The 18,141-nt window shown below is 37.2% G+C and overlaps 2 protein-coding genes across 3 annotated transcripts in view; one reads left to right on the plus strand and one right to left on the minus strand.

Moving 5' to 3' along the window:
* The window catches only part of WAPL (WAPL cohesin release factor), a 135,159-nt gene that overhangs the window by 105,103 nt on the left and 11,915 nt on the right, over positions 1-18,141 (minus strand). The window lies entirely within an intron of this gene.
* On the plus strand, positions 1,996-16,457 carry OPN4 (opsin 4). 2 transcript variants are annotated; one of them, XM_021536201.3, is made up of 10 exons: positions 1,996-2,002; positions 3,891-4,024; positions 7,247-7,418; positions 8,277-8,441; positions 11,026-11,133; positions 12,281-12,461; positions 13,969-14,106; positions 14,617-14,685; positions 15,123-15,158; positions 15,996-16,457. In XM_021536201.3, exons 2-10 carry the CDS (start codon positions 3,955-3,957, stop codon positions 16,182-16,184), a joined length of 1,128 nt encoding a protein of 375 aa, XP_021391876.2. In that variant the 5' UTR covers positions 1,996-2,002; positions 3,891-3,954; the 3' UTR covers positions 16,185-16,457. The 2 variants fall into 2 exon arrangements, with proteins under 2 accessions (XP_021391876.2, XP_077640660.1); XM_077784534.1 differs by lacking the exons at positions 1,996-2,002; positions 3,891-4,024 and adding an exon at positions 5,191-5,405.

An 18,141-nucleotide genomic window follows, 5' to 3' on the forward strand; every position in this document is an offset into this window, starting at 1 on the left:
TACCCTCTGGTAAAAATCCAAGGTCTACAGGAAGTCCACATTAAAATGCTAATTTATTTCTTTTGCCACACACCTTTTCCTGATAATATATGTAGTTTTATAATTTATGCCCTAACACTGCTCCAGTATAAATAGTATCCTTTTTTTTTTCTCACACTTGACATTTTTATTTATTCTGAACTTGTTTCATTAATAAGTAATTTTTAAAGTCTTCTACTTTCCCTTGAGTAATCTTGGCTCTCTTGCAATTTCTCTGTGTATTTATATTTATCTTTGAAATTTTTCCTTGTCCTTAGTCCTCCACAAATTTAATTCAAATTAAATCCACTTTAATCTATTCTTCGTAGCCAAAACAAGTTCCTTTATTTGCTTCATTTCCATTACATTGATCAAGTTCTGATTAAATTGGTAGCTACAGGGAAAAAACATCAGAAATCTCCCTTCCCCTAATAATCATAATTAACTCTCTGCAGAGCAGCTGTTTAAAAATGTTCTAGCCAGAAGACTAAGGAGAAATAAAACCAACCCAAACCAAAGAACACATAATCGCATTTCTTGAAAGAGTTTTATCTCAGACTCTCCCTATCCACTTGCTATTACTATGGGATTATTTTTGTTAGTTTACTGGCAGGGTGTTGAGCACAGCAAGTTCTAGCTGGGCAAGATGCCCATTGATGTTAATGATGTTATGCCAACTTCCACTTTGCTGCAGGAACCTGGACCATAAATGCTGTGATACTGTCATTCAGTTAGTGTATCAAACTTAACATTTTGCTCCAATTACAGTAACAGCCAGAACTACATTTTCCTTCTCTAAGATCAGAGTATTTGTCCAGCATTTCATTGCTGCTAATGTAGAAACCCAGGGAGTGCACCCTGGTGGTTGAGCATTGCTGTGGGTAGATCTTCCACACAAAAAGCAATCTTGTCCAGAATTCCAGGCACTGCTGGGGTTCACCACTTGCTACTGGCACATGGGTTTAATATCCACACTACCTGTAATAACCTCAGCCCAACCTCACAGATGTATTCAAAGGTAATGTCCGTTTCTATTGTCCAAAAATACCCATTTCCAATGCTGCAATCTTCAGACTTGGGTACTGAATTCTGCTGTGAGTTATTAACTGATTAAGATACAAATGCTTCAGTCAAGTGGTTTATTAAATACTTCACAGAGAGTAAAATACCTTGATTTAGGCAGACCAAAACCAGAACTGGTGTGGAAACCAGGCATAAGGTAGAAAGGATTTGTGGTGTAGTTTTTCTGATCCTTTATTGTGTTTCCAAAAGACTCTTCAAGCTCTTCAAGTTCAAGCTGCCAGGCTTTTGGCAATCAGCTCTTGAGGGCAGCTCAAAATTCAGTGTTATTCAGTGGGAAAAATGAAATGGCCATACTACTAAAGGAGTAAATGCCTATTTATCCATAGAACATTTTTACTAAGAGAAGTCTAGCCCATGTCACAGGTACAGAAACTTTCCTGAAATTAAATCTACAGGAAGCTTACTTGTTAAATATTGTATTACCTGATATCAGATGCAATGAAACAGGTTGCCTGTCTCCAGGTCTTCCTGTCTCTTTTTCTCCTCTATATCCTTATTTTTCTTTTGGGAAAGAATAGGTTGCTTTTCTTCACCAAAATTCTAAATCAACTGTAAGCATACATCCTTTGCCCTTTGCACTGCTGGTGGCATATTTATACTGCAAATATGATCAACAGTAAAAGGGATTTGAATTTATTCTGACTTTCTTTGCTTCTTGTCTTTTTGTATTCTTGACCATTTTCCCTTCTAGAGAAGCGCATGCCAACTTATTCAGAAAAGTTTGGCAATATACCTATGACCTCTTATTTGCTCCACAGAAGATGACAGTGCAAGATGTTCCTCGTGCCTTTCCCACAGTGGATGTCCCAGATCACGCCCATTATACAATTGGAGTTGTCATTCTTATAGTGGGGATTACAGGAACTCTGGGTAATTTCCTGGTCTTCTATGCTTTCTGCAGGTACCTTTCTTCTGAATGTCTTTTTAAATATTCAAATATATGAACTTCAACTGTATCCTGTGTGTTGCAAACACAGTCCAGGAATACTGTCAGACTTCTTCACTGGCGGAGTAAAATGCACCAAGAAACATTACTGTAGGAAAAGAGTGGCAGTCTGCCATTTCCCTCTGACTTCTTCCCATTAACCACAGCCATAGCAAAATTGTTAGCAAGATTGCAAAGAACCACACAGATATTCCAAGTTATAGAAATGCAGCCAAAGCACAAATATTACAGTGAATTTTTTTTCTACTGGCTAGCTGTGTCTGCATTGAACTGATGGGCTGGTTTGCACCTCTGAACCTCACAAATCTTCTCTATTTTAGATGTTTCTTTCCTCCTCTTTCTTATTAGTCAGTTTCTTTCTTCCCCCTTGTTCATTAGTGGCCATTTTTTTTCACATTTTCCAACATTTGGCTTGTTTCCTTTTAACTAAAGCCACATTCCAACTTTTATATCTGAGGGAAATTTGATCTCTGACAGCAATGTCATATGCTCACCATTCCTGTTCACTCCTCATTCTGTGTCTGATTTGTCACACTGGGACAGAGCATTGCCATGATGTTCAAGCCAGTGAACTTCTACTATGTCTTTAGGCATAAATGTAATAAACCAAAATAATAGCAACAAATTATAGGATAATTTGGCTGTGTTGACTTAGATCACTGGAGTATAGATAGAAGTTGTCTTGGTCTCAAGCCTGTATTTATGGGCAGCAGGTATGTTCATTCAGAGTAGAATGGCATACTTAAGTGAGAATGGCAGTGGCCTTAAGAAGAGAAAAGGTGTTGGCATGAAGATCAGATATGTCAGGATGAAGTACATGAGCCAGCTTAGCTTTTTGGCTGGTCCCATACAGGAAATCCAGTTATGGCACTTCCACTTCAGGACACAGCTTGTCTTCATTTGAAGGTGATATGAAGACAGAAAGGGATACTGATAGCTAAGTAACGAGTACATCAGAAATAAATTCAGAAAACAGTTTAGGTGCTTACAAAGCAGCCTCAGGTAATGACAAATCATAAGAGAACCAGCTGCCTGAAACAGAAATGTGTTCAGTGACTTCACAGACTACAAATACATACAACCCATAAGCACCTACTAATAATACCTCCTTGCTCCTAAATTGACAGAAAGGGGATGATGGTCCTAGTGATTGATTCTGGACCAGTGAAAAAAAACCATGGTTTATTCACCTATTTTTCTATTATGTCTAAGACTGAAATTGAAGAAGGAGCTAAGTAGTCACACTGAGCCCCAAAGTGAAGAGTTCTCGGTTGAGTTTTTATGTGTACCCTTTAAAACATGGTAATGTAATATTATGAATAACAAAAGCAGGCTGAATACGCTGCTTATTGCTCTTTGAAAGACAGAGTCTGGGCCGGTGAAATGAGTGTCATGGAGAAGAACTGATGTAAAACAAAGTGCTTGATGTGGTTTGTAGTGAGTTTGCTTAATCCCTATATTAGGAAGGCACTGTTGATCTTATCAACAGTGGAAAATGGATGCCCGTTCTCCTGCTTAACACAGCCCCGATTCAGACATCCATAGTGTACACCAACTCTAACTTCCTGTTAAGTGTGGACATGCAGTGCACTGGTTAGAATATTTAAAGAACAGTGTGATATATCCCCATCACTGAGCTGGTTATCAAAACAATGCTGTAAAGTGCACAGGAGTAAAGGGTGTAAAACTGGGCCTTGCTTGTGTTCCCTCACGAGGGAAACAAGAAGCACTCTGCTTTAGCTTACCATGTAGTGTTCCTTGGGATTTGCGAGCTCACAGGAATGAGTAACAGCATAATTAACAGTGCAGCAGTGTTTAGCAACTTTTCTTCTGATCTCTGTAGGAGTAGGAGCCTTCAGACTCCAGCCAACATACTCATCATCAATCTAGCTATTAGTGACTTCCTGATGTCCATTACACAGTCTCCAGTTTTTTTCACCAGCAGCCTCTACAAACACTGGATTTTCGGTGAAAAAGGTTTGTATATATTCTTTCTATGATTTCACTATGTTTGTTCTTACCATAGTGGCAGTTGATTTATCTACCCTCAGGTACTCTTGCAATATTGAGAACATTCCTCAACATTGTTTCAGTGTTGACACAAACATTTCTTTGAATATTTGTGTCTGTGTGCAATAAATATACTTCTATCAGGAGAGGAAAATGACATTAATGAGACAGGGGCAAAGGCACCACTGGCAACATGAGGCACAGCAATAATCTTCTTGCCAGTGCTCTTCCCCAGTCATCTCGTGACTTAGCTACTGTAGGAGTCCTCTGACAAAGAAGTACTACCCCTCAGCACACTGGCTTAAAAGCCCTTCTAAATAACCTGCTCTGGGACTTGCACCTGGCATAGTGAGGCAAGAAAGCCTGGAAAACCTGATTTTTCACAAGAGAAATTCTACACTTCCTGTGCAGTAAGAAAATGTGGAATGAAGGTGCTTTCATTCTTCCAATATAACTGTTATAAGAGGAAGACTGGTCTTTACCTCTTGAACAGGGTACTTGACAGAAAGAAAACTCACAGAAGTAAAATTGCTATTTTGATCTCTGATGACCAAAAGCATATTTTTATTTTACTTCCATTAAGTGCTCATTTGCATACATGTTAAAACTAATCCAAACCACTGCTTTTAATCATTAGGTTGTTTGAACAATTAAAATCACTCATTAATGTATTCATAGTCTGAATATTTACTTCAGCTAAAATACTCATTAATATATTCATATTTACTTCAGTTTTGCTGCCCTTGAGACATGAACAGTACCAAAGTAACTATATCCCATTGTTAAGCAAAACAGCTGCTTCTATGGGACCTGCAGTAAAACTGTACTTAAACAAGATATTAATGGACTGCTGAAATTATCCCACTAGAAACACCAGAAATCAATGAGTGAAAATATGTTCAGTATCACTGTCTCCAGCAATTGAAGCAAACAAAATCTTTCAAGTTTATCTCCATGGATAATGTAATTAGCAAGACAGACAGCTGCTTTGAAGTAACATTATAACTCCAGGAAAACTCAACTTTCACTGCTTTACAAATTCAAGAAGACATTAGTTCATAAGAAACACAGACTTGAACTCTCCTAGAAATAATTAGCATGGGTAGATTAATTTTACTGCTACTTCTGTCATCTTCATTGCAAGGCTGTGAGCTGTATGCCTTCTGCGGAGCTCTTTTTGGCATTACATCTATGATCACTTTGATGGTGATTGCCTTGGACAGATATTTTGTCATCACTAAACCTCTGGCTTCTGTTGGAGTGACATCAAAGAAGAAGGCCCTAATAATCCTGGTAGGAGTCTGGCTGTACTCTTTGGCTTGGAGTCTCCCACCCTTCTTTGGATGGAGTAAGTGACATGGAATAAAACCTTTTTGCCCTCATAGTATTGGATTAAAGACCAGTTAAAGGTACAGAAGAGGGTTGAATTCATAGTTCACATACAAGGCTTGAGTAGATCAATTTGAAAAAAAAGATTAAACACATTGAAACTGAAGGTCTCTAATCAAAAGAAAAGAATGCAGTGGGCATTATAGCATATTATATGAGAGTGGCACTTTTCCTTAAGCACATTACTTCATGTGCATAAATATGCATGCTGCCCTTTGCTGTATAAAGAACAGTAGATAAATTCATGGCCAAAATTTATTCATTATCCCATGTCTACTTCCATTGAATCAAATTCAATAATATATAAGTTAAATAAATATGGTTTTGTTATTTCTGATGAATTTTCCTCCCCAGAAGTGCTAAGACAACAGTGTCAATCTAATTCTTTTCATTCACATAAAAGAGTCTGAGCATTTGTGCCAGGAGATCTTCAGTAAGTCTTGACTGTGTTCTGGATGGACAAATTTCACTTGGTGTTGCCCACATTCTCCATTCACTCATTGGTGTTGTCACTGGCTTCCAATAAGCATGGCATTTAGTAGTAACTAAAATGCTTTTGTAAATGTGAATTATACACATGGAAATTGGAACATTCATACAGCACTTTGATCATTGCAATTTGTGACAAAGCAAGTTTCTGTTATTCTTCCTCACTGGAATCTGCCTCACTACCATTAAGTTTATTTCCTGAGAGTCACCAGTTGCAGTCACTAAGTTAGAATGAATTAATCATTCAAAACCCCAGCCCACCATTATGCTCCCTAACTACAGAAGAGAATGTACCTGCCAAGTGAGGTGAGAACATAGATATGTTTGACTAGTAAAGGATGCAACAACCAACTCAGGTACTGAGCAGAATTTCAGCAGAGTTCTGTTATTGTCATATTATTGCCATTCTGGTCCCCCTAAACATGAACAATGCTTAAACAGACAAACTGCAATACTGATAGAAGCAGTCTTTAGTTGAGTGAGGAGCTGTTAGAATAACAAAATGACAATATAGCCTTAGATTACAGATTTTCAGTTGAAGAAGGTGGAATAATTGCTTGAAGGGTGTTATTATCTTGTAATTAGATTGTAATAGTGCCCACAGTATGAACTCTCACACTGTAATTAGATGCATTTGAGAACATCTGGTGCAATATTTTTAAGAGCAGAACAGAAAATGTTAAAATTAAAAATCCAAAGTAAAAAAAAAAAACATTGCTACTGCCAGTTTATTTACTTAACAGTTTGAAACAGTTCCTTTAAAGACAATACATTTTGTTTCAGGTAGAACATTAGGTATGTATGTAATTTTTTTTAGTTCTACTCAGCTTTCCTTTATGACAAAATTATTTGGTCTACACAATAAATCTTTTTCTTTTGCCCAGTAAATTTCTCTTATCTGCACATGCTTAGAAAAATGGTACCTAGAGCAATTGGTTTGACTCCTTAGGAAGAAAGCCATTTGACAGGAAACGGAGATATTAAAAAACAATACAGGTCTGGTCCCAGACCCAAATAAGTATTTGAAGAGATTCCCTTTGACCATGATGAGTTGTAAACAATATTCAAGACTGAAGCAAAATTACTTGGTTTTCTGAAGCCTTAGACTGCTAAGCATAAATACAATAGGGAAACAAAATAAAAGAAAATATAGAAGTTTTTTACATGAAGAATTGTTGATCCTTTTAAACCCTTCTTTCCCTTTCAGAGAACAGGACTAAATCCCATGTTATTCTGAGTATCTTCTCTAACTTCTGCACTCAGAATAACATTCACTTCATGGTTTATGCCTTCTCCTGTCTTCCTTTCTAGGTGCATATGTTCCTGAAGGTTTGCTGACTTCCTGTTCCTGGGACTATATGACTTTCACACCATCAGTCCGTGCCTACACAATGCTGCTTTTCTGCTTTGTCTTTTTCATTCCATTGATTGCTATCATATACAGCTATGTCTCTATCTTTGAGGCTATCAAGAAGGCCAACAAGTAAGTAGCCAACAGTCCTAAATTTTTATCCTTGTGTTTAAGCGACTGATTTCTTAAAACAAAGAAAGAAAGAAGATCATTTGGATGCGTTTCTCACAGTTATTTTGTAAGCACAACTGAAACAGAAAACCAAACAAGAATTCTCAAGAATTCTGTCAATAGTCAACATGGTAAGACATACAATTCTTAGAAGGGCCATTCCTGAATTTAGGTCTGAGCTTATCAGTGTGTTATTTAATGACGTGGAAAAGGGTACAGAAATTAACCAACCAGAATAAATACAATAGGGACCTCAGAAACCCCTAATGGCAGTGTATCAGTAACTATTTCACAGAAAAATAGATAGAATTGAACTATAAATTTAAATAAAAAAAGGAGATTAAAGACTTAATAGCAGGACTCTGAAACAAAAATATATTGCTTTAAATGTAAAGGGCAGCCTGCCACTCCGTGTGCCATCTGTGGGTACCATTCCCATAGATCCCAGCAGATCAGGTCACTTAGCTCAAAAGTACAAAGTGACAGCAAAGTTGCAAAACAGGACCCAGGGAAGCAAAGAGTCCTCTGAGGGTCTTTAACTCAGCTATACTCAATTGGCTTGAATACCTGCTTTATGTGGAATATCTTTTGGTACTTTCCTGCTATTTTTTTCATTGAAGCACATGTGGATTTTGCCATTGATTAGCGCAACAGAAGTACATCAAATTGGGAAGCATGGGTCCCTTACTTGCATTAACAAAAGTTGTATGAGTTTAGCCTAAAGTAGCAGAAGGGTAATAATTGTTGTCCCACTTCATTAAGCTATTTGCTCACTTCCCTACCTTTTTTTTTTTTCTGTTGTATGTTTATTTTCCCTAGGTCTATTCAGACATTTGGATGCAAATGTGGACATAGAGAGTTCCAGAAACAGTATCAGAGGATGAAAAATGAGTGGAAGATGGCCAAAATTGCACTGATTGTCATCTTGTTTTTTGTCATTTCCTGGTCACCATACTCTGTTGTTGCTCTGGTAGCTTTTGCTGGGTAATTATAAAGAGTATCAGTAAAGCAATATCCAGTGAAAGCAGAAGATGTGGAAATGTAAAAGATAGATGAAAGTCAAAACTACTTGTCATGTTTGACGTCTGACACATGTCCAAAACATTCATGTATTTAGGAGTGATAGTCAACAAATGGGGCACATACTGACTAATTTTTTTCTTAGTTTGACATTAAGAAAATTAAAAAAAAAAATAAATAAAAAGAGAGAAAGAAAACAAGAATAGCAACAAGCAACAAGCAACATAAACTACCATGCTAAAAATTTCTGAATGCATTCTCTATGCTAGGGTCTTTGAACTATCTGAACTTTATTTAGTACCAAAATGCTAAATAAAGCACTCCAAAAAGATCCTCCCAGGGGTTGAATCTCTTCTTTTTGTCTACTTCTTTAATCTACATCAGTATATTCTTTTTTTTTTTTTTTTTTTTTTTTTTTGTGTTACATCAAACTGCTAAAATTCCTTACATGTATAAGCAAGTTCAAAATTAGTATATACATGTGTTGGGAGGTTTTTGATGATGGATATAAAAGATCATAAATACAAATCATCAAAGCATGTTCTTTATCTATTTAATTGTCAGCATTTCACACAGTAATTTCAACAGAAGCATGACAGTATTAAAACATGTAGCTTGACACCAGACAGTTGATACAATCCAGGCATAAGTAATGGATTGGGAATCCAGATGCCTTGTCTCTGTGTGGTTATTTCTCCCACCTTAAGATGTGAATTTTCCTGTGCTTCAGTTTGGCCTCTCTAAAATGTGTGTGACTATCTCTTTTAGGAAGGCTTATCACCAGCAAAACCTCAACTGGATGATTCCGTGTGACAGTACAAAACACTTCTCTTTGTATTTTTCAAGTCAGATAAAAAGTAGGTGTTCCTAAAATTGACACACAGCTCAAATTTATTTATGATGGAGCATTTTGGAAGACAAGGGTGATTTTTGTTACGCACCCAAGAAAGAGGCCACTGCAGGGCTTCATCTCAAACACTGCTTAGAAAGGCAGTTTCCTAAACACAGCACTTCTAAAATCTTATGTTTAAGAAGGAAAAAAATACTAAGGGAAGTGGATCCTCTCCCTTTGTATGCAGATGGGTGATTCCCAGCTGCAACAAACATTTTCTATGTGAAGGTAAACACGTTCCTCACTCAGGAACACAAACTCTTCATGTGTGCCCTAATGTTCCATTTTCTGCCAAAGGAGAACTTAGGTACTAGACATCCACTGGTGACATGTGACATGTTAGACACTGAGGAGAAGCAAGAAGACAGAGAAATGAAGCACAGCTACCTTGCAGTACTGTAAGAGACCTAAAAGAAAATCACTTAGGGGATGCTTAAGCTGACTACTATGTAGAACTGTTTCATTGTCATGTACAATTCAGCATCTGCCTTAGGAGGATCAAGTACCTGCTGAACTTGACTTCTGCTTCATGTCTCATCCTCTCAAAAATCTGAACAAATGAACAATTTTATAATTCTGCAGTATGTTAGAAATTTGCATTTCTAAATATTACTTATAAAGCCATCTGGGGAGCAACATAGCTTCTTTCAGATTTTTTCCATTTCTGAGCTATGTCTTTTAGGCAATCCTACTGTGATTTTTCAGATTAATAGACCAAGCCTGGGTTTCTTCTGGATGTGAAATTTTATTGCAAGGGACTCACATAAAATCTCGCTGCATGCTACACATGGGAGGCAGACATAGAGTCTGTGGCTATAGTTTTGGACTAAAGAAAACTCATCAGACAGAGCAACAACATATGAAAAATGAAGGAAGAACCTTAATTCCTTTAGAAAATATTTTGAATGGAGAATAGTGAGCTAGCACACAGTCATGCTCACTAATATTTTGGTCTACAGGTTGTATTTTCTGGGAATTATTAAACAGGAAAAATTAGCTTAAACATAAGGCTTTGCCACTGCTTGTTTCTGTTAGCTGAACTCTCCATCAGCCTTACCAAAGCATTGTCCCAGCTCAAGGTCAAAAATTCCATTCTAGTAAGGTCACACTGATGTTATTCAGAATATGTGAATATTTATACCTCTAATCAATATTTTTAAAGTATGATCAGTAGAAAACATGTTAAAAATAACACATGGAGAACATCCTTAACAAGGAAAAGCCTTAAGAGGTGAAATGGCATCTCAACAGGCAGCTGACAAAATGGTTCTTGTATTGCAATTGGCAAACCGTTTCCACCTCATCACAGAGTATCTATATTCCCATAGTATGATGAGAAACTTCCTCACCAGGATGGTGAGGCCTTCTTGAAGGCTGACATTGTCCCTAAGTTAAATAACATGGGAATTACCACAATTCTGAATCATAGTAGTGAAGGTACTGCCAGAGAAGCCCCAAGAAAAATAATATTTCTCATAAATCCAATTAGACTGATGTTGATCTTCACAGGCAAAAGATGTAGAATTTGTTCTCTCACTGTTTTGGTACAGAACTCTTACTCTCTCTAGAGTCTTAAAGCACTGTCTTGCCACTGTTTAACTGCATAGAAAATGCAGAACTCAATAGTAAATATATGATGTGTTTGCATTACCCTAGGTATTCCCACGTCCTAACACCTTTCATGAACTCCATACCAGCTGTGATTGCCAAAGCTTCTGTCATCCATAACCCCATCATTTATGCTATCACTCACCCCAAGTACAGGTAAGTTAATTCTTACAAGTTATGTTTAATATAGCAAAGAAAATCTTAGAGTAAATTTGTCATTTTTATGTCTAGTACCTGAACTCTCCTTCACCAGCTCATTTTAACTCTGTAGGACAGCCTTGCCCTCCCCAGGAACACTCCTCAATGCCATAGGAATGTCAGTGAAATTTGTACTTGGAGCAAATTCCTGAGCAGATGGTGGTTAGAGATGTGTATGGATACTGATCTGTATTTACCTATTGCACAATAAAAGATGGAAACCTTTCCATCTCAAAGGAAAGCACCATAAATTTTTAACTGTCTTCATGAGGGGCAAACATTGGGCAGTGTTGCAAATAGCACTTTGTTACATTAACCAGGCCAGTGAGAAAGGCAATACAGTGAGTCAAACCACCTCTTCCCCATTTTGTGAATCCTCCTCATGGTTCTCAAGTCTTTCATATTTCAGGTAGTATTTCCTCTGACAGGTAAAATGAAGGGTCATTACCACTCCAAGTTCAGATGAAGGCAGTGAGATTTGGCAGATGGCAGCAATGCCACAGATAGGCTGTTGTTTCACCACTAACAATCACCTATGTAGGAACTGAATAGAAGAGGTGGGCAGGAATGCCTTCCTGGAGAAGGCTGGCAGGAAGAGGTAAGCAATGGCCAGAGTTTCCTATTATTGCATATGAGCAAAGTAAAACAGCAATATAAAGGCACATTCTGTACAACTCTACAGATAGCCAGCAAACAGATGTGTAAGAGGAGCTAGAATAGCTGCTTAGGGGAAGATTAAAATAATTCATTATATCGTACTTCTGCGAGGTTCAGTTTAAAGGGACAGAATTTTATTTTTGCCCTGATTAAGCTGAAAGCAGATAAAACATTGTTTTAACAGTTCCCTTCAGTTCCAAGAGTTATATTTTAATGCCTTTATCCCTGCCAAGCAATAAATTTGAGTTCAGCAGAACACTGTGAATAAGTGATCTTGCAGGGTGATTGTATATGAGAGACCTGATATCTGGAAAACTCTTCTTGTACCCAGTAATTTTCCAGTCTATGCAGCATTAGTTCATCTCTCTGAAAAAATGCATTGTTTATGATGATTGAATTTTTGTGCTAACAGTAAAAAATCTGACTGTTTCTACCTCTTATCCATTAGAAAAGCCATTGCAACATATGTTCCTTGCCTTGGACCCCTACTGAGAGTTTCTCCTAAAGACTCACGGTCCTTCAGCAGTTACCACTCCTCCAGACGAGCGACTGTAAGCAGCCAGTCTTCTGAGATAAGTGGGCTGCAGAAAAGAAAAAGGAGACTGTCTTCTCTCTCTGACAGTGAATCAGTAAGGGAGACACTTGCCATACACCATTTTTAATTGCAAAGCAATTTATTTTCATAGAGTCCTTCCAAGTGGTAGATTCTTTAGATGAAATGTATTATGGTGCTTGTTATAAAAGCTCCAGAGAAAGTGAAGGGACAAAGCAAAATTAAAGACAGAAGGCTACATGTAAAAGCAGAATGTAGATAATTTTCTTCTTGATGGTCGGTGACACTGAAGGAAAAGTGGAAAGATGGAACAGGAATTTTAGAAAGTAAAGTGTTACCAATACTATAAGTAATAATAAAGGTAGCATAGAGCTTAGTTGGAAGTCTGATCATACTTTTAGGCTGTGCTTGTCTCACCACAGATTTGCAGTCTGGACAGAGAAAATAGAAACTGCTAGTAAGAAAATAGCTCTCTAGTGAAAGCAAGGTTGTAATGAAATAAGATAATGCTTTCTGAAAATGGGATGTATTTGGAAACATATTAACCATCAGATTTAGACAAATCAGTAAATCCATTACAGAATCTTTCTCACAGAAGACCTCAACAGCTTGCTGCTGACAATCTAAGTGGAACCAAATGTTTTACACAGCAGCTGAAAACAGGGCAAGTATTTGGCACCCAGGCTGCCTCCTGTAACTCAAAGTTATATTACTAACTAAATAGGCATATTAGTTCATTGCAGTAGTTTCAAACTAAATTTCTAAATAACTGAAAGGAAAATAAAATTCTTGGCAGTTCTTTTTCAGTCAGGATAATAATTGTATCTAATCCAGCCAAGCGCTGAATTCTGACAGGTGTTTTTAACAGTGACATTGCAATTTCTTTGCCCTCTCTGTTCTTTTGATTTCCCGGTCCAATCAAAATGAAATACTTCTGGCTGGTAGCCTCCAGTCAGGTGGATGGTTTTAAAACTGGTGAATAGCAAGGGAACATCTTTATATTGCATCTCTTACACTGCAAATCTTGATTCTTAAAAAAAACAACAGACTCCCTCATTAACACTGTTTTGTTTTCCCAATAACTGGAACAAAGTTTATAAACCCAGGACTTTTTACTGAAACAAAATATTCCTAAAGCACTGGTTCTGCAGTCCTGAGACATTTCCTTCTATTTATTTCTGCTTCCACCCAAGCCACTTTGGAAACATTGGCCCTAATTCCTCCAAACACCTGTGCTTCCTAAGTGGGTAGTGCTGTGGAAACACTGTCTCCTTGGAGCTACAAGAGGCATCAGAGAAGTTTCAACAGTAGATTGTAATAAAACACTATTTCCTTTCAAATTTTCTAGTGCATCCTGTGGAGGAAAAAAAAAAGTAAGCTGAATTTTAGAAGCAACAGACTAGATAGTTTTATTTGTACTTCTTATAAGTAGACATTTTATGAAATTAAATATGGCAGAACTTTTATGAAATGTCTTTTATACAATGCCTGTCTCTTTTATGATTTCTCTCTAGGTAAAACTGGGGCAAACTGGATGAAAGTCTAAGGGACCTAGAGTGATTTTTTTGTTGTATTAATTTTAGGGCTGTACTGAAACAGAAACTGATACTCCCAGTATGTTCTCCAGACTTGCCAGAAGACAAATTTCCTACAAAACAGATAAAGACACAACTCAGACTAGTGACATAAGAGCCAAACTGACAAGCCAGGATTGTGGGAAGGTAACAGACTGTGTAATACCTATATTCTCTAAGAACTGACAAGTTAACAAATCTGCACATTGTACCATAATTAATCATGAAGGTTCCTGCCAAGAACATGCGGATAACCTATGAGTTAACACAGTGAATAATGACTTAGAGGCTGTAAAAGGTCATCAGCTTTTTATTCCCACCCTGGTTCATTATTCAGCTGCTTCATTGCATTCCTGCTGCTGTTTTAGAGAACTTAACATGTGAATGGAGAGTTGTCTTGTGTTTGGTTTCAAGTGTGGATTTAGTAATATTTGTCTGTCACTGTCCAAATTACTTGATTTATCTTGGTTGTCCCACTATTTGTTACCAAAAGAACAAATATGGTAAGATGTAAAAAACAAGGCTAACTTTAATATATCACTGCTTTTCAGTCAGTCCTCTGTTGTCCCCTTTTTACCCTATGCATTTTGCATGTGTCAGATATTGTGACATACCTTTATGCTATTTACATCTGTCTTATCTGTGTTCATTTTTCAGACAGTTGTAGATGCTGATGACATATTGATGGTGGAACTGAATGTCACAGAGTACATGGCTACACCTACTGTAAGAACTATTCTTTTAATATTTGGCAACAAAAACTAATGACAATCCCAGTCCCTAAGCACAAATTAAGTTGGTTTTGAGAGGCAAAAATTACACAATATTCCCAGAACAGTGCAGAAAACATGACCACAAAGGGTAGGCCATTGCTGAAACTAAGCAGAAGGAAAACATAGGTATTACAGGATTCTTCTAAAGTTCAGCTTCTTCCAGGAACCCGAATATTTTCTTGATTTTAGTAAGTCTTCTAATGAGGTCTGTGATTTCCTTAGTGGAGCATGGAACCATTAACTTTGTGCCATCTTTATATTAATGATGTATATGCTAAGCTGAGGCAGCCATTCTGATGGCTCATACTTCTGAGATAGCCTTAGTCCTATGGCAAGTACTGCTGTATAAAGTGATGTTGTTAACTATTAATGTTCTATTTTGCGTTGCAGCAAACATCTAAAACATGCAGCTTGGAGGAAATCAAGGTCAGTTTTTTAAATACGTCATGTCACCTATTCAATGAGATGTTGTCTGTTGCATTAGTGTCTGTTTGTTCTTCATCTAATACAGCTACAGCATATGGGTAAAAATATCTGACATCTCTCACAAGTAAGTCAACTTGCCTTAATTCTCAGCAGACATGGAAATAAAAGCAAAGAGTTGACAAGGCAGACTAACCCAAGTTTAATACAATCCCCTTAAATTGTCTCCTTATTATTAGCAATGATCCTTATGAGCTATGGTGAGCCTCATCCTAACTGATTTTTTGGTACTGTGCAAGTGACAACTAATGCTACTTATTATCAAAAAATGCTAGTTAATCTTTCCCTCATTTTTTACCTCATGATATAGTTTGCTTCCCCCTTCAAATTATCCATGCTGTTAACACTACATTACATTACATTTTACAGTACCTCTTGCCCAATGACCCTAAGTAGTCCCTCTTTATGGAGAAACTCTTTACCTGATCAAATTCATAGGCTGTCTGAGCATATTCACAGTATTTCTGTTCATAGTTGAATGGGCTGTCATTAGCCTGGTCTTTCTTCAAGCAGACCAGCACTTAAGTAGCAAATGCAAAGTCTTTAAAGCTTTAGCACATTAGCTTGTTTAACAGGTGGGGTTTTTTTTCATAAGTTATTAATTAAATATTAAACAAGTGTTCAGATCTACTTTTCCCTCCATCATTTAAGTCTGCTTTTCAGTCAGCCTTGGGGAGTAGCAAAGTGCTAAATATATGTCATTTTTTTATAGATGATTCAATGGGATCTCCTTGTAGATGTTTGTGTTGTCCATTTCTTGTAAATCTTTGCATCCTTTAGAAAAGTGAAAGCCTGAACAGCATTGGACAAAGAAGAGAGTTTCACCAGGGATCATCTTCAGCCCAGATACCCAGTATTACAATAACATGCAGCAGTGTCCAAGGAGTAGAGCTGCCTTCTAGATACAACTCCGGTTTCCTGTACCCTAAATCCAGCAGTCACAAGCAGAACAAGAAGTCCAGCAGTTAAGTGAGTGGTGCAAGCCAGAATATCACCTTAACCCAGCTCTGGAACAGCTGTGGACTGGCTGAATCCAGAATACCTTCCTAGATTGGTCTGAAATGCTCCTACAATGACACAATACAAGACAAGCAAGGATAAAAACACGAGGAGTGATGATTTCAACATCAGAACTCTCTCCAGGGGATGACATCTTCACCTGAGTCACACTGTAATTTTAATATTTCTTCTTTATGCAGCTCATGAAGACATTTATTTCATTTGGATTTTACTCTGCTTACATACATTCCCATCACTGCACAGACCTTATCTAGAAACCTTCTAGGATTAACCGAAGAGGGAAGGGAAGTATAATATTCAAAACTGGCTTTGTTCACTTAGTATATTAACTTCAAAGCTATGACAGAGCTAAAGCTGAGAAATTTGTGGGGAAATGTACATTACTTCCTGAAGATGCTTTCTTAATTATTGTGAAGTTTCTCAACCAAATGTAAACTTAATTACACAGTTAGTGCCCCCTTCTCTCGTTAATGACACATTTGACCTCGTTTTATTCTACAATCCAATGGAAGGCAATGCACTTTACCATAGTTTGATGTTTTGTGTCTTTATTTTAATTTCTGAGACAGGGAAAGAGAAAGGAGTAACACTTGAGGAAAAGGCTATGGTCCTTTCCATACTTAGCTTATTTTCCAACAGTGACTTAAGAGATGATTTTAACCCATTCTCAGCTAACTTCCACAGAGCTACAGGAGATTATTATGAAACTCCTTCTGACTTTACTTTAGCAGGTTTCATGAGAAGAATGCAGAATACAAAGCAATGTTTGTACTGAAATGTCTTATGGGTAAGTCAATACATCTGCTTTCTGATACTTCAAAGTTGTTTACTTTTTGATGTGTTTTTCAAAAATAAATGTTGGGAGGAGAAAGTTTAGTTCCCCAAAAATAGTTGTTCTAGAGATGTATGAAATCCATATAATTCCCTCTTTGACATTTCCATTTTCCCCTTCTCTAAACAGCAGCATTTGTATAGCTGAGGGTTTTCTTCCACAGTGACTAAATCCACAAGATTATACTTCTTTCCCCTGAAAGGAAAGGGAAAGAGTTCTATCAATACTGACTTTCAGCTTTTCCCCGGTGTCTCTCCTAGTGCGTAAGAAGAAGTGAACAATATTCATTTGCAATTCATAGCAGTCAGTCGAAAGTGGGGCTGAGCCAAAAAGAACAGGGCACAAAGCATTATTGTAACAGTTCTTCCCCATAGGCCCTCCAGCAGTTTTTCGTTGCAATAGTGGAGGGAACCCAGCAAGGCATTTTGTCCTAAGTAAATCAATTCTTCCCTATGTCACATGAGAAAAAGCCATAAAATCAATAAAAATGTAATGAACTTACTATTTTGAGGGGAAAAACCAGTGGGTTCCAGAAGGTCTGGGGCATTGTTTTGAAGTAAACTACTGGAAACTTAGGTCAAACTGAGGTTTATTAAAAGGACGGTTATTAAAACTAAAAATTAAGGTGATAATGACTTCTGCAGCAGACAAATCATGGAAAAAATGAGGCATTCAGGCTAGTAATTAATTCCTAAAAGAAACACACTGTTCAAAATCCACAGTGTTTTTATGTAAATGAAATCATAGTCATCAGAGATGGAAAGGAGCTGTTACAGTCTCTCCCTTCACCTACCACAACAGGATATTGTCTCCCAGCAGAGGACAATATTAAACTGATAATATATACAGCTAGCAATAAGGAGAAAGAAGAGAGAAAACATCTTCAAACAGGAAGTGTGTTCAAAGATATTCCTTAAGTCTAAGGAGTTCTACTGCAACTTATTGCTGAGGCTTTTAAAAATATTTAAAAGCATAAAACATGTAATTCTTTCTTTGTCATAAAGGCCGTTGACACTACTGAGAGATGGGAAGAAACATTAGCAAATGCTGCCTGTTTCATATAGATCACAAAAG

Source organism: Lonchura striata, chromosome 7, assembly GCF_046129695.1.
Source record: "Lonchura striata isolate bLonStr1 chromosome 7, bLonStr1.mat, whole genome shotgun sequence".
NCBI lineage: Eukaryota > Metazoa > Chordata > Aves > Passeriformes > Estrildidae > Lonchura > Lonchura striata.